This window comes from Leptonychotes weddellii, chromosome 1 (genome assembly GCF_054177405.1).
Source record: "Leptonychotes weddellii isolate Sample4059 chromosome 1, ASM5417740v2, whole genome shotgun sequence".
Classification (NCBI taxonomy): Eukaryota; Metazoa; Chordata; class Mammalia; order Carnivora; family Phocidae; genus Leptonychotes; species Leptonychotes weddellii.
This window is the reverse complement of record NC_138369.1, coordinates 1,736,945-1,759,300: the sequence shown is the minus strand read 5'-3', so window position 1 is coordinate 1,759,300 and position 22,356 is coordinate 1,736,945. Positions and strand designations below refer to the sequence as shown.

General features: G+C 58.3%; 1 protein-coding gene across 7 annotated transcripts; it reads left to right on the top strand.

Annotated features, from left to right (window-relative positions):
• The first annotated feature begins 222 nt into the window (after positions 1 to 222).
• TLE2 (TLE family member 2, transcriptional corepressor) lies at positions 223 to 21,458 on the top strand. Of its 7 annotated transcripts, none has more exons than XM_031040747.2 (20): positions 229 to 402; positions 477 to 574; positions 1,023 to 1,086; positions 1,494 to 1,538; positions 3,949 to 4,011; positions 6,218 to 6,292; positions 6,530 to 6,713; positions 7,089 to 7,108; positions 10,096 to 10,203; positions 11,434 to 11,478; positions 12,033 to 12,182; positions 13,411 to 13,549; positions 14,394 to 14,554; positions 15,607 to 15,683; positions 16,458 to 16,707; positions 16,863 to 17,110; positions 17,213 to 17,360; positions 18,882 to 19,032; positions 19,605 to 19,681; positions 21,145 to 21,458. In XM_031040747.2, the coding sequence occupies exons 1-20, from the start codon at positions 379 to 381 to the stop codon at positions 21,250 to 21,252; spliced, it is 2,235 nt and encodes a 744-aa protein (XP_030896607.2). In that variant the 5' UTR covers positions 229 to 378; the 3' UTR covers positions 21,253 to 21,458. The 7 variants fall into 7 exon arrangements, with proteins under 7 accessions (XP_081687661.1, XP_081687597.1, XP_030896607.2 ...); XM_006744795.3 differs by having other exon boundaries at positions 230 to 402; positions 6,533 to 6,713; XM_081831535.1 differs by lacking the exon at positions 14,394 to 14,554 and having other exon boundaries at positions 223 to 402.
• Positions 21,459 to 22,356: the final 898 nt, after the last annotated feature.

Sequence of the window (22,356 nt, the reverse complement as noted above, 5' to 3'; positions counted from 1 at the left end):
CGGCGGCGCCACCTTAAGGCGGCTCTGCCCGCGGCTCCCGGCCGAGCCCCGCCGGAGGGAGGCGGCTCCGCGCGGGGCCCGCCGCCCGCGCCTCCGCCGACACCCGGCCGCGGCTCGCGCGACCTTCCGCGCCGGCCCCGCGCGCCCCCCGCCCGGCCCGCGCCCCTCGCGTCCCCGCCCCCCGCGCGCGCTCGGGGGGGCGCGGGCGCTCCGGGGTCCCGGCCCCGCGCCGCCGCGCCCCCTCTTCCTTTCTCCGGGTGGCGCCCACCCCCGGCTCTCCCCCCACCCCCAGCCCCGTCGCCGCCTCGCCACCCCCCCCACCGCCCCCCCTCGGGATCGTCGGGCTCCGGCGGCGCGGGGGGCTTCCGGATCGGCAGGATGTACCCCCAGGGGAGGCACCCGGTGAGTGGGGGGCCCGGGCTGCGCGGGGTGGGGGCGCGGGCGTCCGGGAGCTCAGACCCCGCCGTCCCCCCCAGACCCCGCTTCAGTCCGGCCAGCCCTTCAAGTTCTCGATCTTGGAGATCTGCGACCGCATCAAAGAGGAATTCCAGTTTCTTCAGGCTCAGTACCACAGGTGAGGGGGGGCGGAGGCGCCCAGCCCCGGGGGACCCGGGAGCTCACCTGGGAGCTCACCTGGGAGCCCCGGGGAGAGGGGCTGGCCGCTGGGGGCCGCGGGGCGCAGCCAGGCGGGGGCGGGGCCTCCAGGGTGCCGGGAGGAGGGAGCCTGCCCCCCACTCCAGGGGAGAGGGAGGGCTTCCAGGTGGAAGGCAGGTGAGGTGGATGGGGACACCCAGTACTGGGACACTTTGAGCCTGAGAAGGGGTAGGAAGGGACTGGGACCAGGAGGTGGGGTGAGGATAAGGAAGTGGGGAGAGGGGAAAGAGCCAAACCCATCACTTTGGAAAGTGGCTCAGATGGGGTGTCCCTGCGTCTTTCGTCTTTCGGGGTGGGGGGTGCGGTGGGGATGGGGTGGTGGTAGAGGCAGGGCTGAGTGGGATCCGCATGCCCCGTCTCCTTCCCAGCCTCAAGCTGGAATGTGAGAAGCTGGCCAGTGAGAAGACAGAAATGCAACGACATTATGTCATGGTGAGGGGCTCATTATTGCCAGGACTGGGCAGTGGGGAGGAGGACTCAGCTGTGAGTAAAAGCGCTAGGGGTGTGAAACCCCACTCACCCTGCCACTCTGGGCCTCATTTTCCCTATCTGTAAATTGGGCTGGTTGGGATTCCAGGCTGTCTTTATGAGGGCCCTCCCAACTCTTGCAAACAATGAGACAAGGATGTCCCCTCTCCGCATGGGCATCTTTGAGGGGCCGTGGTCTCTGGGCACCTCCTCCTGCCCCCCTCCCTGCTTCCTCCTCTGGTTTTCCCCTCTGGGCTCCCCTGGGGCTGTGAGGCTCTGTGCCCTGCTGTGATTCCCCCAGCCTGGGGGCTCCTGGAAGACCCAGCATCCACTGGCCCAGTAGACGTTCCCAATTGGCTTTTCCTTTGCAGTACTATGAGATGTCCTACGGGCTCAACATTGAAATGCACAAGCAGGTAACTGTGTGTTGGGGGTCAGAGTGTCCACTAGGAAGGGTGAGGGTCTGGAGGCTGTGAGAGAGACCCAGCACTCAAGCAGTCTGGGGCAAAGCAGACCCAGGGAGCAGGGGTCTCATCCCGAAATCTCTGGGACCAGGGGGCCAGATTGCAGCCTCACAACAGGAAAACAATTCTGTACTTCCAGAGACATGGTCCAGCAGAGAGGCAAGAAGTGGGCAGGAGCCAGGTGTCTCTGTCAAGGAGGGCTTGTCCCAGAGGCTGGCAGCCAGGACAGGAGGCCGTGGGGGCAACTCCTGTCCCTGGGAGGGGGCCAGCCAGACAGTCCTGGAGGTCCCTTTCAGCCCAGAGAGTCTGATGTTTGGAGATGGATCCTGATGGTCTGAGATGGACCTCAAGCTTCTGTTGATGCTTTGAAGGATGTGAGATGGGCCCTAATGCTCTGAGGTTCTGAGACTCTTGTCAGCTTCTGCGTGGGATTCAAGGTTCTAAGTTAGACCAGAAGGTTCTGAAATTGACTCCAGTTGTTCAAGAGCAGCCCCGAGATGGGGCGCCCCAATGGCTCAGTCGGTTAAGCATCTGACTCTTGATTCTCAGCTCAGGTCTTGATCTCAGGGTCATGAGTTCAACCCCACGTTGGGCTCCATGCTGGGCACAGAACCTCCTTAAAAGAAAAGATTAACCCCGAGAACCTGACACTGACCTCAAGGTTCTCTGATAGATAAGAGGGGCCCTGAAAGATTGTGAGATTGTGAGGTTGATGGACTCTTAGATTCTGTCCCTCAGAATATCAAAACAATGGGTGGAGCCTAAAACAAGCGGGGGGGGCTTCCTGGTGGGTGGGAAGAGGAGGGGGGTGGGCTGAGAGTGTGGGCCGCCTGGGGTTGCCTTTCTGGGTATGTGTGGGCTCTGCTGGCTCTGGTGTGGGCTGGAGGGGGCTGATCTGCCTGGAGTAGGGCGTGGTCCCGTGAGTGCATGAAATAGACCATCTAACAGGGTGGCAGGCAGGTGCTAGGGCTCAGCCTCCACCCTCCCAGTGGGAACCCTGTCTAGCACCCCTCTAACCCAGGTAGAAGCAGAGCATAGGCTGACCCCACACACAGCTGCATATGCCATACCTGCCCCCTTCCCCACCCCGCTTCCCTCTGTTCGGCCTCTGTGGGGCACCCCTGGCCCAGACCCTGTCCCCAGTGAAACCTGCAAGTAAAACCACATTGTCTCCACTCCACTCCCCATTCTTCTGACACCAAACATGTGGGTTTCTGAACACCGACCGATTCTCCAACCCCGACACCAGCAAACGTTCTGCAGTTCAGCCTGATTCTGACACTGTCTTCCTGGAGTCAGTGCAGACCCCAGCTTCAGGGCTCAGCCCCACTGGACTACCCCTGTTTCAGATACCAAACAAAAGTCTGGGTCTCCGGCCCAAACTTCTGACCACCCAACTATATATAAATTGAGGGTTCCCATAATCCCCACCTCGGGTTTGATAATTTGCCCAAACAGTCCCCAAAACTCAGGAAAACTGTTGACTTATTAGGTTACCTCCTTATTAGAAAGGATGGAGCTCAGGAACAGCCAGACGGAAGAGGGGTGGAGGGGAAGGCATGGGTGGGGGCGCAGAGCATCCGTGGCCTCCCTGGGTGCACCACCCTCCCAGCACCTCCATACTTTGACCCACCCAAAGCTCTCCACCAACTCTCTAAGGGGTTTTTATGGAGCTTTCATTGCATAGGCCTGATTGATTAAATCATCAAAATCATCGGCCATTGGTGATTAACTCGACCTCCATCCCTCTAACAAATGCAGGTATGGCTGAAAGGGGCTTACTGAGAGCAGCAAAAGCCACCCCCTCCCATCCCTTACCCATCACTGAGAAATCCCAAGAGTTTTAGGGGCTCTGTGCCAGGAACTGGGGACAAAGAGCAAAATATTTCTTTTTATGAGCCCACCACCACAAAGCCCTTCCCCGGAGTGTGGTGCACTGGGGTCTCTGCCTGGCAGTGGTCCAGGTTGCAGAGGGGACCCAGAGAGAGCCTGTGCCCAGGAGAGACAGCCTGTGAGGGCCACTCCTTTGTTTATGATGACCCCCAAGCTTCTGAGTAGCCCATCTGAGTGGGGCGTCTGTGTGGCTGCTTCCTGGGAATCTGTTGATTGTGTCTGGCGGCTGGTGGATCCGTCCTCGCCTTCCGGCTCACGGCTGCCCTGGGCATCCGCTCAGCAGACCGCTTCCTCGGCAGCCCATCGGTCTGCCCCGAGCCTCTGCCTCGCTGGCTGCAGCGTCCCCCATTTGCACCTGCTGGTGACAGCCCCCTACCTCCCGGGCTTTGCCAAGGCTTATTACGTCTGAAGTTGAGGGTCTGGACGGAGGGTCCCCCCTCCAAGCTTCCTCCCCCTTGTTTCCTGCCAGGCCGAGATTGTGAAGCGCCTCAGTGGTATCTGTGCTCAGATTATCCCCTTCCTGACGCAGGAGGTGAGTGGGCCTGCTGGGGCAGAGGGGAGCTGGAGGGCTGGGGGGAGGGGGGCCGGCTCAGTGTGGCGGGCACTGGTTCCGCTGGGTGGCCTGGGGGGCACCGGGCTGGAGCAGGGGCTTCAGGGATGGAAGGAGGGGGTGGCTGAGGGTGAGGAGTGGGGGCTCCACCAGGTTGCCTGGGTCCGAATCCTGGCCACGTGCCCTTGGCTGCTTGCCTTGTCTGTGCCTTTGTGGTGATGTTTAGACAAGCGGACACATGCCAGGGTGATACTGGGTGCTCAGTAAGCACCCAGTAAAAGTTAGCTCTTCTGTGTGCTCAGTGAAATAAGCTAGTCACCAAAGGACAAATACTGTCCGTTCCTCTCCCAGGAGGTCCCTAGAGGAGACCCATCATCCACACAGACAGAGAACAGAGGGTGGGAGCCAGGAGCTGAGGGAGGAGATGGGGAGTCAGTGTTTTGTGGGGACAGGGCCTCAGTTTGGGGAGATGGAAAGTTCTGGAGATGGATGATGGGGGTGGTTGCATGACAGTGTGAGTGTGCTTCATGCCGCTGAGCTGTGCACTTAGAAATGGTTATGATGGCAACTCTTACGTATCTGTAACCACAATAATAATTTTAAAAAAGTAGAACCAGGACAGATGACATAATAAAGCAATATGAACACCTCCCTGAATCTTAAAAAAAAAAAAGTTAACTCTTATAAGAATTCTCCAAGTACCTGCCAGCCTCAGGACCTTGACATCAGCTGTCCCTGCTTCTGTCTGGAGCATTCTGTCCGTAAGAGACATGAGGACAGGTTCCATTGCAGGGTGGATAAATGGGGGGCCCTAGTTGTGTTGGGGAACAAAACCAGGAGAGATGCTCATCTTGCATTGGACCCCACTGAATCTGAGATTTTCTGGAAGCTTGGGATGGAGGGATGTCCTGGCTGGACTGAGATTGTAGAGATCGTGTCTGAAGCCGAGGGTGAGGACAAGGTGGCCGTGGTGAGAAGGGCAACATGGGAAGAAAGGAGGATGAAAAGACTAGGAAGTGAATAAAGACACACACCTGTGCCCCAGTGACTCCATTCTAGGCCAGGAGTCAGCAAACTATAGCCGGAGGGCCAAATCCCACCCTCTGCCTGTTTTGTAAATAAAGTTTTATTGGTATGCCGTCATGCCCATTCATGTACGGATCTCTATGGCAGCATTCCTGATCAAAGGGCAGATAGAAAAGCTGCCACAGGGAACTTCAGGCCTGCAACTCTGAAAATATTCACTGTGTGACCCTTTACAGAGAACATTTACCAACCCTCGGCCTTGACACACTTACACACGCGTGTGCCACACACAGAGCTTCCCAGTAGCATCTGACACGTCCTCGGTGGGAATGCAGCCCAAATTCCCGAGCTCGGGAGTGTGGATAAACAGCCGCATATCGTCTGTTCCCACGGGAGCCACTAGCCACGTGTGGTCCCTTAAATATACATTCATCTATATTTCGATGTAAATATATTACATTAACTTTCTACCGACATTTGTCTTAAATTAAATGAAACCTTTCGTTCTTCACTTGCACCGGCCACATTTCAAGAGCTCAGTGGCCACGTGTGGCCGGTGGCATCCTTATCCAACGAAGTGCGGAGAGGAGGTTTTCTCATTGCTTGAGGCAGAGAGAGGCAGGAAGAAGGACCATAGATGGGCAGAGGCACTGAGGCTTCTCCAAGCTGCCAATTTCTACTTTTTGACCCCGGGGGTGTTTAGCTGGGTGCTGATTTAGACCGTGGTTCTTTGCTGGGGGCGAAGGTGTCCCCAGGGCACGCTTGGCAATGTTTGGGACGTCTGTGGTCATCAGGCCTGGCGGTGCTCCTGGCATGGAGTGGGTGGGGGCCAGGGATGCCGCTCAGCCCCCCACAGCACCCAGGACGCCCCCCAGAGAATGACCCGCCCCGATGTCCACAGTGCCCAGGGAGATCCTGATCGATCGAACCCCGATTTATAATTACTAGTTTTCACTGCCCCGTATATGCTTTGTTTCTTTGTCTTTGTGTTTGCCTCACATTTAAAATGGAAAGGGAGAGAGAGAAGAGAAATAGCAAGTGCTGGGGACAAGGATGAGGGGGGAGGGGGAGCTGGGGCCTCAGAGGGCACTGCCTGGGCAGATGGGGACGGCCAGCAGACAGGGAGCCCAAGCACCCCCTTCCCCGTACCCCCACCTCCCAGCATCAACAGCAGGTGCTACAGGCCATGGAGCGGGCCAAGCAGGTGACCGTGGGGGAGCTGAACAGCCTCATCGGGGTGAGTCCCCCCTGCCGCTCCCCTGCCCTGGGGAGACCCCACCCCCGGGGCCCTGGCACCCAGTAGGTGCTAAAGCTGGCTGGGGGTGCCGGGTGGGCAGCTGGCCTGGGCTCTGGCCTCCCCGCAGACTCTGGGGTGCCCCCTCTGCCCAGAGCCTGTGCTGGCTCTGGGCGGCCTCGTGGGCCAGGGGCACCGCTGGGCTGCGGCCTGGCCCTGGCCCACCTCTCCTCTCTCCAGCAGCAGCAGCTCCAGCCGCTGTCCCACCATGCCCCCCCTGTGCCCCTCACCCCTCGCCCTGCTGGCCTGGTGGGCAGCGGTGCCACGGGGCTGCTGGCCCTGTCCGGAGCACTGGCCGCCCAGGCTCAGCTGGCTGCGGCCGCCAAGGAAGACCGGGCAGGTGGGGAGGCCGAGGGACCCAGAGGTGAGCGGGCAGCACAGGGTGGCACTGGCCAGGGGGACGGTGGGGAGGGGGGACTGGCAGGCCACCCTGTCCAGAGCACCAAACTCACTGAAGTGTGAGGGAGTGAATGATGGGGACTGCAGGGCCCTGGGGGTCAACTTTACTCCCCCACTGGCTGTGTGTCCTTGGGCGAGTTACTGCCCGTCTCTGGGCATCTATCTGAATGGTTCAGGGGAGGAACAACCCATTCCTTTGCAAGGGTGTTGGAAGGAGAAGAGAGGTTCTGAGCTGGGGACAGGGCTCTAGAAACTCTGGAGGGGTGCGCCCTCTGGCACCATGGGCTACGAAACCCTCATCTTTTCTTCTCTCTCCCTTTGCCTCACTCCCAACCTCCAGTGGAGAGAGCCCCGAGCAGGGTAAGTTGAAGGGCATCCAGGAACTTGTGTGATATTTGCTTGCTATTCGCATGTGGCTGAAGCTGGTGGTTCTGAGCTGATAGGGTCCTCAGAACAAGACCCATATCTGGTTTTTCAGCTGGGTCGCCTGGTTGTGGGAGATGCCCATCAGGCTAGAGATTTGTCGAGAGTTTTCCAGCTTGAGCTTTTTTTTTGCGATTGAATAAATAAAGGCATTCCACCCAGCCCTCCATTCATTAATGTATCCATCATCCATCCAAGAAATCCCCGTGTGTAATTTCTTTAAAAATTGTTTAGTTTTGGGACAATTATAAATGCACTGGAGGTTGCAAAGAAAAGTACAGGGAAGCCCCGGGCACCCTTATACCAGACTCCCCCAACGGTAAAGGCTTGTGTAAAATAGAGTATCGAATGCAGGAAACCGCACACGGTGCAACCCCCAGAGGGGACTCAGCTTCCCTGCGTTCTACCGGCCGGCGCTGTTCTGGGTGTGCGCATGCGCGCGCGCGTCTGTATGTTCGCATACGTTCAAGGCCAAGTGGACCAGTGGCAGCAGTTTATGTCCCCGCTCTGTGTCTTGCTCGTTTAACAGTATGTGTCGGAGACCATTTCTCCCTTTCTCACTGCGATAAACAACGCCCTGGTGGACATCTTCACAGGAACACCTTTGGGTCGGATAAGAGAATGTCCATAGCATACACTCCTGTAAATGCCTCTTTTGAGGCAGAGATTACATTTTTGATAAACGTTGCCAGTTGCCGACTGGCCCTGTTTGTTTACTTGTTTAATACGAGACAATTCCTACAGAGAACGATCCCTGTAGATGGTTTTCCTGTAGAAAACGGACCGTGTTTGTTTCCTGGGGTTGCTAGAACAAATTAGTGCACCCTGCATGGCTTATAACAACACACATTTATTCTCTCCCGGTTCTGGAGGCTAGAAATCTGAAATGGAGGTGTGAGCGGGGCTGCTCCCTCCAGCGTTTCTAGGGAAGGATGCTTCCTTGGCTCTTTCAGCTTCTAGTGGCGTCTGGCCATCCTCGGGGCTCCTTGGCTCGTGGCTGCATCACTCCGTCTCTACTTCCATCCTCACGTGGCTTCTCCCCTGTGTGTCTTGTGTGTCCCACCCTTTTTAAGTCCTATTGCACTAGGTCCCACCCCGATCCAGTATGCACTCGCCGAAACAAATTACTTCTGCAAAGACCCTATTTTCAGATAAGGTCCCATTCTGAGCTTCTGGCTGGACACGTAACTTTGAGGGACCCTGTTTGACCCAGTAAAGGGACCATGGCTCTCCTGGCTCTTGCCCTGAGCCACTGCCCACCCCCCATCCAAGTCCCCTTTCCTAAAATGACTCCTGTCGTCAGTTTGAAGCGCCTCCTTCCAAACTTCTCCCCGGTGTCTGGCATGCCCCCCCCCCCCCCACAGAGACAGATTCTACACAGGAGCTGCTCTGTGGTGGGAACGCACTTGATACGAGGAAAGAGTGGTGGTCATATGAGAGATTCTACCCCCGGGGGGACACCAGGCCATGTGTGGGGACATCTGTGGCTGGCGGAGCGCCTGGCATCGAGGGGGTGGGGCCCGGGATGATGCTCAGCCCCCCAGCATTCCCGTGGTGGGCCCACAGTGCTGAGGGGAGAGACCCTGGTATATCACGTGGGTTTCTGTATCTGCACACACATGGGCTGGTTACTCCAGAGAGAACAGTGAGCACTCACCGCGGCCCGGGCGCTGGCTTAGGCCAAGCGTTCCACGGCTCACTGGGTCTTCCCAGCAGCCATTGAGGTGGGTGCTGTTCCCATCCCCATTTTACAGATGAGAACACAGATGCAGACAGGTGAGGCGACTTGCCCAAGGTCTCAGAGAAATGGCAAGGCATCTGCCTCTCTCCCTGCTTGCTTTTTTACTTTGGTGATACATTGTGGCCATCTTTCCATGCTGTCACATCTCAACTTTCTTTCCTTTTTTTTTTTTTTTTTTTTGAAGATTTTATTTATTTATTTGACAGAGCATAAGCAGGGGGAACGGTAGAGGCAGAGGGAGAAGCAGGCTTTCCGCCGAGCAGGGAGCCCGACGCGGGGCTCGATCCCAGGACCCTGGGATCATGACCTGAGCCGAAGGCAGACGCTCAACCATCTGAGCCACCCAGGCGCCCCATCTTTCTTTTTTTTTAAGTAATCTCTACACCGAATGTGGGGCTCGAACTTAGCATCCTGAGGTCAGGAGTCGCACGCTCTGCTGACTGAGCCGGCCAGGCGTCCCACCCCACCTCCCACTTTTTTTTTTTAAAGATTTCTACTTTCTTTTTTAAGTGGCTGCGTGGTTTTCGCTTCTGTGGTTGCGCTTTCTGCAGCATGCTTTCTTTCCCAGCTGCCCCATCGTCCCAACGGGACTTCGCTTCCTCCTTTGTGTGTTTGCATATAGCCAGGCAGCTCTCCAGGCTGGATTTCTTATCTGCCCATCACACTGGGCTTCGAGATAAAATCTCAGTTGAAGAATTGATCCCACAACAGAAGTGCTTGAGAAATCACTGTGTGGGGCAGCCTCTCTGTACGGATGGGAGACTGAGTCCCAGGGAAGGAGCAAACTGTTTAAGGGCCCACAGGCAGGTTGATGCTGGGGGGCAGGGGGGTTCTTTGTGCCTGCTCACCCAAGCTTTGACCTTCAGAGGTTATATTGTTGGCATGTGTGGGCTGGTTTTGAGTCCTGTCTCGGCCCCTAATTCACTGTACAGCCCTGTCTTCCCTTAGGCTCAGTTTCCCTGTCTGTACAATGGGATTAACCATCATTTGCCCACAAGCTTGCTGTGAGGCCAAGGACTTAGCATCGAGTCTGCCCTTGGAAGGTCCCATTTCCCAGATGGGAAGCTTGAGGCATAGATCCTAATAACTGTGTTGGGGACCCTCAGTCTTGGCTGGGCCAGGATGGAGTCTGGGGCCCCAGGACCCTGACCCTTTGTCCCACCCGGCCCTTGTCTCTCTGCAGAGCGCATCCCCCTCACCCCCTGAGAGTGTGGTGGAAGAGGAGCGACCGGGTGGCCTGGGGAGCAGTGGGAAGCAGCGAGCTGAGGACAAGGATCTGTCAGGACCTTATGTAAGTGGGGGGCAAGCAGAAGACTGGAGTGGGCCCCCAGCCGTGCTCCTCAGAGCCTTCCAGAGCCCAGCTCTGGCCATGACTCTCATTCTACAGCCTTCCGTAGCTCCCCATTGCCCAGGGAGCACTGAGCAACCAGAAGAGCCCCTATGGGGCCAGGCCCAGCTCTAGTTGCTCTGTCTCTGTAGCTTCTGGACCAGGCATCTGTTTTCCTACCTCCTGGCTATGGCTCAGCCATCTAGAATTTCCCCTTCTCCAGGGCCGGGACCCCCTTCCTCACTGGAGGAGCACTGTACCTGTAGTTTCTGCCTCTGGCACCGCAGGGGCCAGGCTGAAAGTGGGGGCTGGGACTGTGGCTGGTGGGGAAGCACCTGTCTCATCCACAGGAACAGCCTTAACCTGGTCCCAGCCTCCTGGCAGGCCCAGTATTGGCCAATCCTTCTGTTTCTCAGAGATGCCTTTAGTCTTCAACAATCATAACAGCTGTTCTATACGTGTCGGCAACTCATTTTGTTTTAAAGAAGAAAATTGGGGATGGGGGGGTCAAAGAAATGCCCCCCTGCTGGGAAGATGTGGCCTTCGGGCTGCAGGCTTTGGTCTTCCCTTGCTTTTCAGCTAGACCAGAGGGCGGCCCCAGACAACATTGTTTCTCCCAAGGGTGATGGGGAGCCACAGAAGGAGGTAGAACAGATGTGGGGACAGGTGTTAAGAAAATCCCTCTGGGGCAAGCTTGGAGGACTACTTGGAGGGGGCAAGGCTGAAGTCCAGGAGGCTAAGGCGGGGATGAGGTCTCTGCTAGGCCATGGGGATGGGGGTGGGCAGATGGGTAGATGAGACGGACAATCCTGAGAGGTTGATTGACTCTGTGGAGTAAGAGCCAGGAGGGAGGTCTGGATGACTCCTGGTCTCTGGCTGTCCCCTCACTGCACAGAGCAGGAAACAGACCCAGGGAGGGCTGGGAGGCACTCAGGGCCCCACTGCAAGTCTTGGGTACTCAGCTCCATCCCCCTCATTTTCCTCCATGAGGGACCCACCCACCCTCCCAAATCCCCCTTTGCACCTGAGCAAATGGCAACCTTCTTTCTGAACCAAGCAAAGGGGCCTCTGGAGCCCCAGAATCCTGATCAGACTGGGGCTGGCCCCGTGTATGCCCCACCTCCTGAGGATGAGTAAGGGGACGTGGAGGCAGGGGCATGGCCAGGGTAAGCTCTCTCCCCCGTGTCCCCCCAGGAGAGTGACGAAGACAAGAGCGATTACAACCTGGTGGTGGACGAGGTGAGTCGGGGTCCAGCCTCTGACTTCCGGGACTCAGAGGTCTGGGCACAGCGAGCGGTAGGTTTTCCAGAGTGTTGGGGGGCCCAGAGGGAAGGGGGGGTCCTGGCCCCCTCTCTGTTGAAGGCTGGGATGAGGGTGGCATGGGAGTAGGGGATAGGGGGACACCTCAAGCCAACCTCCTCTCTGTAGCGCAGGTGGGGAAACTGAGGCCCAGAGGACACGGGATGGGCAGCAGAAGTGGCTTCAAGCCCTGGCTCACTGTGTGACTGGGGGACTGTGCTGCCTTCCCTGGTCTCACTTTTCCCCATCTGTTCAGTGGGGGACAACAAAAGCCCTTACATAGTAGTCACTGTGTGTGCTTAAGGAGTGGGTACTGTCGGTCCCATTGTACAGATGAGTAAAGTAAGGCATGGCGGCAGGGGCTTCATAATCCTCCCCAGGTGGATCGTAGGTGCCCGGTCTGGAGTGTGGGATGGGGCTTGGGAGGGGTATAGAGAGAGGCTCTCCTTCTTTGCCCACTTCATCTCCACTTAACGTCACCTCCTCAAACCCAGGACCAACCCTCGGAGCCCCCCAGCCCAGCTACCACCCCGTGTGGAAAGGCACCCATCTGCGTCCCTGCCCGTCGGGACCTTGTGGACAGCCCGGCCTCCTTGGCCTCCAGCCTCGGCTCCCCACTCCCCAGAGCCAAGGAGCTTGTCCTGGTAAGGAGTAGGGGAGGCCTTGAAACTCACTTTATTCATCCTGGGGACCTGGAAACAGGTGCAACCACATTAGGTGTGGAGTGGGGAGAAACCAGCCAGGCTCTGATTCTTTGCCACCTTCCTGAACACCGCCTCTACTCTACCCAAGCATTTTTCCCAAGTGGACTGGCTCTGGGGAACCTAAATACATAAGAAAAGACCACTCACCATCTTGTGGAGAAGCCAAGCATCTCTTGCAAGAAATAGGAAGCCCCTTGGAGATGAACACAGTGAGCTGGAGGATGCAGGCTCTCGAGGCCGAGGCCGAGGCCGACTCCGACTCCAGCCCCTCAAGTGTTAAAGCCTTTGAGAGGCGCTGGGGATGCACCAGCCCCACCTGAGCTGTCATCCCTGTCCCCGAAAGGCAAGAGGATTACTATGGGAACAACTTTCTCAGTGCCAGGTGTAGGAACCCCCGAAGAGCTTCTCCCCCCTGGACGTTCACAGTTGGGCGCCATTTGTCCCGCCCCGCCCTCCCCAAACCTTCCCCAGACCCCTCCCCTGCACTTACCCAGAGAGTGCGTCGGTTTCCAGGCCTCCCCTCCCAGCAGGTTGCCATGGCGACCGCAGAGGCTGGGGCTCCCAAGGCATCTTCGGTGACCTCCTCCACTTCAGGAGACCAGAGGGGGAGGGGCAGCTCTGTTCTCCCAGAGAAGCGGCCCCGAGGCCTCCCTGTCCCACGTGGTCGCCTCCCACTCCCCCTCGTGGGCGTGCGCGTGTGGCGGGCACCGCGTGCTCTCCCTCCCCACGAGTTTCCCATTCCTCGGCCCCAAAGGACAGGACAGCCTCCCGACTTCCTGCGGCCTTCTCTTGCAAGCCCACTCCCTGCAGGCGTGCTCCTGCTCAAGGCCAGTCTACACCGCACTCCTGACCGTGTATCGCATCGCGTGCCTTACAATACTCGCGCAGGCTCCTGCCCTGCTGTGCTCCCTCATGCTCAGGCACCCGCCTGGCGCTCCCCGTGTGCAGACGCTCGCCTGTCCCCATGCTCAGGGGATCAGTGGTGGGGGGGGCGGGGGGGCACGCCCCCGAAACCGCAGAGCGGCGCTGCTTGGCGTGCGGGCACCTCCCCCGAGCCCTGGCCTAGCGTGGATGTACCTGCTCCCTTCTCCCACCTAGTTTCTCACCAGTTCGTGGGCTGCCAGGTGCCAGGTGCCAGGGGGTGATCAGTCCTGACCTTTCTCCCCAGAACGACCTTCCCGCCAGCACTCCTGCCCCCAAGTCCTGCGACTCCTCCCCGCCCCAGGATGCGTCCACCCCCGGGCCCAGCTCAGCCGGTCACCTCCGCCAGCTTGCTGCCAAGCCAGCACCTTGCACGGACAGTGTTGGTGAGCGTCTGCTGGGGCCTGTCAGAACAGCTCTCTTGGAGGGGCGGGTTCTAGAAAATGGTAGGGAGTGGGGAAAGCAGGAGGTTTGAATCCAGGTCTGGCATGGCCTTGGCCTTTCCAGGACTCTGAGCCCAGTGCTGACTCACCCTGGGCTTCGGTCTCCTCGCTGTCTTGGCTTGACAGGTGGGGAAACTGAGGCCCAGAGGGGAAATGATTTACTCAAGAGCTTTAGCCTAGTGCACTCGGACAGGCACTAAAGCAGACAGGCTGTGGAGTCAGACAGCCTTGGGGTTGAGGCCAGCCTTGGATACTCATCAGCTGTGTGACCTTGGGCAAGTGACTCAACCTTTCTGAGCTTCAGGTTCCCCATCATTAATGTGGGGATGACATGTTCTCCTTTTCTGTCTTATGGCCCCTGTGCTGGTCCTGGGGTCCCAAAAAGAAATCAGCCCTGGAACCTGCCCTCGAGGAGCTCCCAGATGGTGGGGAAGGAGACCCAGACCCCAAAACTCCTAGCCCTGTGTGATCGTGGCTAGGGTAGAGGGAGGGAACCAAAATGGGCAAGGTTAGAGGCTAGGGGTGTGGTGAGGAGGCTCAGGGATGTTCCTGAGATATTGCTGGACATTGGGTCTAGGTTTTGAAGGGTGAGTAGGAGTTCAGCGGCTGAGGAAGGAAAGGGAACCCATGTCAGCCAGAGGGAACTATTCTCAAACATCTGGAAACTTGAAAGGGTGTGGTGGATGCTGGACCAGACCACAGCAGCCCCAGTGACCAGCCAGGGCCGTGGAAGGCTGGATCTGGGTCCAAGGTGTCTGAAGACCTATCTTTGTCTCTTCTCACTCAGCCCTGAGGAGCCCCCTGACACTGTCCAGTCCCTTCACCACATCCTTCAGCCTGAGCTCCCACAGCGCCCTTAATGGGGACCTCTCTGTGCCCAGCTCCTACGTTAGCCTCCACCTGTCCCCCCAAGTCAGCGGCTCTGTAGTGTATGGACGGTCCCCCATGGTGAGTCCTCGGCGTGGGGGCACCAGCAGGGCACAGGGGCTGGGGGCCGGGAGGAGAAACCACTTACATAAGGAGAGACAAGGGAAAGGGTTGGGAACCCGGCTTGGCAAGTGCATGTGCCTGTGGGAAGGTGATCTGAGGGTCTCAGTAGCCCACAAGCGTAATGCAAATAAGCACCTATAACTGGAAGAAGCAACAGTGAGTATGTTGCATTGTAAGGAGCAGAGAGCCCCAGCCATGGGGCTGAGAGTCCCATTCAGCCTCCTGGCAGAGGGCGTCCAGTTGGTAGCCCTGAGTTTTAAGAGACTGCAACGATTGTAGTAGACTGCAGACGAAGGACTAGCCTGGGGAGAGGACTGGAAGTGAGGTCTCATGAGAAGGAGTTGAAGGAGTGGGGCAAGAGACCCCTGAGCTGGGGCAGAGGGAGCAGACAGGGGCTGTGTGGGCCCCAGAGGGCAGTGCGGGGACAGATGGCTGATAGAGTGAGCCGCCCTGAAGTGGACCAGGGTGCCTCCAGAGGGAAGGAAATGCTGTCACTGGGGACATGCCAGACCCCAGGCGGGGTGGGCACTTGTGAGGGACGTTGTAGAAAAGAGGTCAGCAAATATTTTCTGCAGGAGCCCAGGCAGTAACTACTTTTGGCTTTGGACCAGTTGGACCTCTGCCTTCATAGCTCCAAGCCAGCATAGACAACATATAAATGAACCGGTGTGGCTGTGTACTAATAAAACTTTATTTACAAAAACGAGCAGGGGGCCATAGTTTGCCAACTCTCGCTCTAGAGCAGGTCAGAAAGACTCTTCAGGGTCCTTCCGACTCTGGGATTCTGGGATTCCCTGGGCAGAGGCTTTGGGGTCCCGCAAGTGAAAACCTCTGCTCTCCTAGCTGCAGTGTGGGTGGAGGACCAGGCATCTCCGGCCTCTTGGGGAGGGGCTGATGGACAGATGGGGGATCCTCTGAGAAACAGAGAAATATGGCAGATGAGCCTGGGGGAAGGCACAGGTGGGCTTGAGTCACCTGCCCTGTGACACCCCCTCTGGCATTTTTGACAGATGGCATTCGAGTGTCATCCTCATCTCCGAGGGTCATCCCTCTCCTCCTCCCTGCCCACTCTTCCTGGCGGAAAGCCGTGCGTATTGGCTCGGGGCTCCCTGCCTCCTGTCAGGTGCTTACGTTGTGGGGTGGGGGCTGGGGTTCCCTGCTGCATTTCCAGAAGTTCTCCTGGAGGAGCTCTCTGGAGAGAGCGGTGTGTAACAAGCAAAATGTAGACCACTGTTTCTCAACGAGGGGGGAGGGGTATTTTGCCTTCCCCACCCCCACCCCAGGACATTTGGCATGTCTGGTGATATTTTTAGTTGTCACACCCACATCTGGCCCCCAGTGGGTGGGGGCTAGGGATACTGCTGCACACCCTGCAGTGCGTGGACCCAGAGATGGACCCAGCCTCAAGAACCCAGGAACTTTCTGCCGCGATGGGGAATGTTCTGGACCTACAGCTGTCCAGTGATTGCCATCGCCATCGGCCGCCTGTGGCTTTTGCCACTGAGGAACTGAAGTTGTAAATGTATTTAAATATAATCGGCCACATGTGGCTGGTGTTACTACTGGGTCCCATTCTCTGGAGCTCTCCCGGCATGGCATCTCCCTGGATGGATCCTCCCCACTCAGCATTTACTCGGGGCTTGCTTACCAGGCACCGGGCGGGGCGCCGGGCTAGGGCTAGGACCCCCTCCTCTTTTGTACCACGCTGACTGCCGGGTCACCTGTGATCATGGGGTTCCTTCCCCAAACGCATGGGGGCACCGGGCCGGGGAAGGCACCTCCCTGCCCCGGGGGCAGGGGGAGAGGGCGCGGCGGTCCCCTCCCCGCGCGTCACGGCCCTCCTCCTGCTCCTCCGGCGCAGGGCCTACTCCTTCCACGTGTCTGCCGACGGGCAGATGCAGCCGGTGCCCTTCCCCTCGGACGCGCTCGTGGGCGCCGGCATCCCGCGGCACGCGCGGCAGCTGCACACGCTGGCGCACGGCGAGGTGGTCTGCGCCGTCACCATCAGCGGCTCCACGCAGCACGTGTACACGGGCGGCAAGGGCTGCGTGAAAGTGTGGGACGTGGGGCAGCCGGGCGCCAAGACGCCGGTGGCGCAGCTCGACTGCCTGGTGAGGGCGGGGGCGGGGCTTGTCCGGCGGCGGGGGCGGGGCTTGTCCGACGGCGGGGGCGGGGCTCGCAGCCTCGGAGCCGGGACCTGGCGCCGGGCGCTGGGAGGCCGGGTCCGGAGGGCCGGCCCTACACCCTTGCTTCTCTTCCGTCCCAGAACCGGGACAACTACATTCGTTCCTGCAAGCTGCTGCCCGACGGCCGGAGTCTAATCGTGGGCGGCGAGGCCAGCACCTTGTCCATCTGGGACCTGGCGGCGCCCACCCCGCGCATCAAGGCGGAGCTGACCTCCTCGGCCCCCGCCTGCTACGCTCTGGCCGTCAGCCCCGACGCCAAGGTCTGCTTTTCCTGCTGCAGCGACGGCAACATCGTGGTCTGGGACCTGCAGAACCAGACCATGGTCAGGTGGGCGGCCGCCGCCCCCTTGGCCCGTAGGCTGTGGGGGGCGGAGGAGTGGCGTGGGGGGGTCCCGCCCCACGACGGTCGCCTGGGCCCTTCTCCCCGCAGGCAGTTCCAGGGCCACACGGACGGTGCCAGCTGCATCGACATTTCCGACTACGGCACTCGGCTCTGGACCGGGGGCCTGGACAACACGGTGCGCTGCTGGGACCTGCGGGAGGGCCGCCAGCTGCAGCAGCACGACTTCAGCTCCCAGGTGCGGCACTGCGTCTGCTGGGAGGGCCCTAGAAGGTTCGGGCATCCGGAGACCCCTCCTCTCCACCCAAGGCACTCCCTTCCATGGGCTGAGTGGGACCAAGTACCTGCTGTCTGCCCGTCGTTTTTGTCCTTCGGACGCATCCGCAGGCTTCCCCCTTAATTCTCCAGGGACAGATATAGGGACGCATAAAGGAACTGATTCATAGTAAGCTGTGGGCCTACTAAGACCCTCAGATCGCCTTTCCAGATGCTTGTGCGGAGCCACTCTCCCATTCCTTCGTTTCTCCTCCGGACCTTCAATCTCTTGACCCTACTGAGAGTTCCTGACCACCCCCTCGGACTCACCATGGGGGAGCCAGTGATCTGGGGGGACAGGTAGAGGTTGACTTGGGAGTTGGACAGAGGTCTCTGTTGAGGGCATTGTGCGAGTCCAGACTGAAGGATGTAGTGAAGGGGCTGAACAGAACCAGAGGGCTCCTCAGGGCTGAGCAGCGTCACCTAGATCCTCTTTCCCTCTGCTTTGGGGGCAGGGTGTGAGCTCTTTGGCCTGACATTTAAGACCCCCACGCTCTATTCTCACACACACCATGCCCTGCCACACCTCTAGATCTCTCCACTGATGGTTCCCTCCAGCTGACATGCTTTTCCCTTCCTTTTGACAAATTGGTGAACTCCTACCTGCTCATCCTTCAAAACCCATCTCCATTTTGCCCCCTTCCTTGAAGCCTGTGGGTAGCTAACTCCCAAACTCTTTCTATTCTACCTTCTCTTTAGCTTAAAATTTCTTTGATAAGGAAGTCAGGGGTGCAGGTGGATATAGTTGTCTGTCCCTTGTCCCTGAAACTTAGATGGGTTGTTCTCTGGGGATCCCATGGTGAGTGTCTCCCATCCTGCTGGGCCTCCTGTCTGTATACAGGAACACTTCTGTATGGCCAAGGAGAGAACATGTAAAACCTCCCAGTCTTCTCTCTGCTCTCAATTTATGGTTCTTTCCACACGTGTCCTGGCAGTAAGACTTTGAGATGTTTCGGGTGGAACTATGCCTCCCTCGGGCTGGGGCATGGCACGGTGAGGCCACCGAGCCCTTTCAGATCAAAGTCAGAGGAGGTGTTGGCAAGCGGGGAGAGCTCCAAGCTGGGAGTCCGAAGGCCCGATCCTTCACGGATCTGTGACCTTGAGCGAGCCGGGGTCTCAGCTTGCCTTCCACCATCTGCTCACGGCGGGGGGAGGCGACTGTCCTCACCCGGCTTCACGCTCTTCCCTCTTCCCTCCCTCCCAGAGCTGTTGTGCGTTCAGACCGGATAATGGATGTGAGGCCCCAGGGTTCCGTGTAATTCTGATTAATATTAATGATTCGACATGCAGTTGCCTGCTGTGTTCCAGGCCCTGGGCCAGCTGCCTCTTCGTGCGGGGCTGCCACGGGGAGAGCGCTGGGCCTCTCCTCTTCCTCCCGCCCCCCGGGCATCCTCCACCATCTGAAGGGGGTTCTGATCTCCCATCTTCCCTCTGCACCCCCCAGATCTTCTCCCTGGGCCACTGCCCCAACCAGGACTGGCTGGCGGTCGGCATGGAGAGCAGCAACGTGGAGGTTCTACATGTCCGCAAGCCCGAGAAGTACCAGCTGCACCTTCACGAGAGCTGTGTGCTCGCCCTCAAATTCGCCTCCTGCGGTGGGTCTTCGGGCTGGGCAGGGCTCCAGGGCGCTGGGATGGGGCTGCCAAAACACAGCACACCACAAACAACCCACACGACAAAACACGGGATGCCCGGTGGAATTTGAATCTTAGCAGATCCTTTGTTAGTGTAAGTTTTTCCCAAGTATTGCATTGGGACATACTTACACTAAAAGCCACTCGTTTGTTCATGCAAATATATCCTAACTAGTGCATGAGATATACTTACACTTAAAAAAAAAAGACCCAAACGATTTTTAGTATAAGTACGTCCCAAGTATTGCACGGGACACACCCATATACTAAAAATTAATAATAAATCATGAAACACTCATGGTGCATCTGTACTAAAAGTGATTTGTGGTTTTTCTGAGATTCGAAGGTAACCGGACATCCCAGATTTTATCTGGCAGCCCTCTCCTGGGGACTCCCCCTTCTCAAAGTCCAGACGGAGCCCCCTCGGGCCCAGTGTTTCCCTTGTGAGAGCAGAGGTGCCAGGAAGGGAGAGGCCAGCGCCCCCCCATCTTCAGTTCCTCCCTCCTAGAACTCCCCCACCCCCCCTTCCCCAGGGCGCTGGTTTGTGAGCACTGGGAAAGACAACCTGCTCAACGCCTGGAGGACACCGTATGGAGCCAGCATTTTCCAGGTACCGTAGGGCAGGGCAGGGCAGGGCAGGGCAGGGCAGGACGCCGTGCGAACAGGGGCCCCAGGGTGGCTGCACTGGTGGGTAAACCGTGGAACTTCCCCAGGGTCCTCCAAGTGCCCCCCCCAACCTCAGCCAGCAAGCTACTAAAGCAGGGTCTGCACACTGTGGCCCTAAGGCCGTACCTGCCTGCAGCCTGGGTTCTTCGTGTGTGTGTGTGTGTGTGTGTATTTAATTTTTTAAAGACATATAAAACTTACCATCTTAGCCATTTTTAAGTATACCGTTCAGCGGCATGAGGCACACTCACCCTGTCCTGAGACCACCCCCACCCTCTGTCTCCAGAACTTTCCATCTCCCCACATGGAGACTCTGTCCCCACGAAGCACGGACTCCCCACCCCCTGCCCCAGCCCTGGCTCCCACCCTCTCCTCTGTCTCTGTGGACGGGACTCCTCTGGGGACCTCCTGGGAGTGGGGTCCTGCGGGATGTGTCCTTTGGGGTCTGGCTCCTCTCACTGAGCCCGGTGTCCTGGGGGTCCCTCCGCATCGTGGCAGGTGTCGGGGTCCCTTCCTTCCTAAGGCTGGATCATATCCTCTGGTATAGATGGGCTGCATTGTGCTTACCCATCTACCTGTTGATGGAAACGTGGGTTGCTTCCACGTTTTGGCCGTTGTGAATCCTGCTGCTGTGGGCACGTGTTCATCTCTCTCGGGCAGATGTCTTGGAGTGGAATTGCTGATAACTGTGTAACCTTGGGACAAACTACCAGACTGTTTTTCCAATTCTCCACCCCACCAGCAGCGCACGCGGGTTCAAAATTCTCCCCATCCTCACCGACACTTCTTACTGTGTCTTTTTTGGTCATAGCCATCCTAATGGGTATGGGGGGATGTCTACATTTTTTAAGGGCAGGAAAACAAAAGGAGAATCATGTGACATAGATTTATTTGGCTTCTGGACTTATTGGCTAGAGACTTATCTGGGCCTTTGGCAAAGCCGGAGAACTCGCTGGGCCCTTTACAGGAAAGATTTGCTGCTGTAGGTCGTTGTGCAGTAGGCTTAGCTAGCCCTCCGCCGTGCTGTGCGGCCTCATGCCTACCGCACACTCTCTCTGAGCTGCCTACGAAAGGGCAGGGCTTCAGTTCCGTCCCTCTTGGTGTCAGGAGCACAGAGGTCCTGCCCTTCCCAGGAGCACTGTCACTGTCCAGAGGCTCGATTCCAGCGGACCTTCCTCTGGAAAAATGTGTCACCCTCCTTCCCCCATCATCTGCCCCCCGACTGGGAGAGTCCTGGCCCCCCACTGCGGGCTCCCCTATCCCGAGTCCTGTCTCAGCCCCAGCCTTGACCACAGGCTCATCCTTCGGGGCAGGCACTCCCCAGTTGCCCTGCCTCTTCCCTCTGAACGTTGTGCAAGGCCCCGTCTCACCTCCCCCTTTTCTCCCTCCCCCCGTCCCTGTCCATAGTCCAAGGAATCATCCTCCGTGCTGAGCTGTGACATCTCCGGAAATAATAAGTACATTGTGACAGGCTCAGGGGACAAGAAGGCCACCGTGTACGAGGTGGTCTACTGAGACCCCCCATCTTCCTGCACCCTTGGCCCGGCTCCTAGGGGAGGGGCATCCCGGACAGAGACCCCGACCCACCCCCTCTCCATTCATACCTGTGAGTGCTAAGTCTCGTCTGCCCTCTGGCTGACTCCCTCCCATCTTCCCTTGCTGGACGTGGGGCTGGACGGGCAGGTGGACTTCGGGGAAATAAATGTATTTATCGCAACTGCCTTTCTGTACTGGGCTGGAGAACCAGGACTGTTGCTTTTCTTGGGCACCGTTCCTGCGGGAGGGCTGTGTAGCCGCGGGTACGTGGCTTTCCTTTTCTCAGCCTCCTGTGCCTTTTCTGGACGATGAAGGAGTTCGTCCTGCATGAACTAGCGCCGGGTCGGCTGCGGGCGGCAGGGGTGGGACCGGGGAGCACGGCTTAAGTGACCTACGTCACCAGCCGCCCGCGGACCTCAGTGACTGAACACAACAGGCACTGATCGCTCGCTCACCTGTGTGCCCCTGGCTGGTGGGGCTCGGCTCCCGGCAGACACTCGGGGCTCCAGGATGGTGGAGTTTCTGCCATCACAACATGTAGCTTCGGGGTCCAACGTCGCAGGGGTGAGGAAGTCACACAGGCCTTCAGTGCTCTGGCCCCAGAGCTGCCTGGGTCGCTTTTACCGCCAGCCCTTTGGACAGAATCATCCCAAGACGCTGCCCACGTACAATGGCTTGGGGAATACAGTGGCGCACATAGCTCTTTGGGGTGCTTGCCTTTGACCCACGGATAATTCCTGAGAGCCTGGTGCACGAGGACGCATTGCCCACCCTAAGGTGCTGAGCAAACACCGCAGTCCCAGAGGAGGGGACGGTAAACTGAGAGCCGACAAGGAGAAACAGCCATTTCGTGGGTGTGTGTGTGGGTGTGTGATGCAAGACTGTGTGGGTACAGAGGGAACAGCATGTGCAAAGGCTTGGAGGTGAGGAGCGAGGCCAGGTGGAAACCAGGCGGGCAGGGTACTCCTCCTCTGCTCCTCCTCAGCTCCAGGGAGAACAAGGCCTCCAGCCCAGGCTGAAGCAGAGAGAGCCTACGGGAGGTGGGCCAGCCCGGGGGCGGGGCCAGACAGGGGCGGGGCCAGC

Bases quoted from the DNA above. Each gene is read 5' to 3' on its own strand.
- TLE2 (XM_031040747.2), top strand. From the start codon at position 379: ATGTACCCCCAGGGGAGGCACCCG. The intron at 403-476 runs GTGAGTGGGGGG...CGTCCCCCCCAG, and splicing joins ACCCCCAGGGGAGGCACCCG to ACCCCGCTTCAGTCCGGCCA. The intron at 17,361-18,881 runs GTGCGGCACTGC...TGCACCCCCCAG, and splicing joins AGCACGACTTCAGCTCCCAG to ATCTTCTCCCTGGGCCACTG.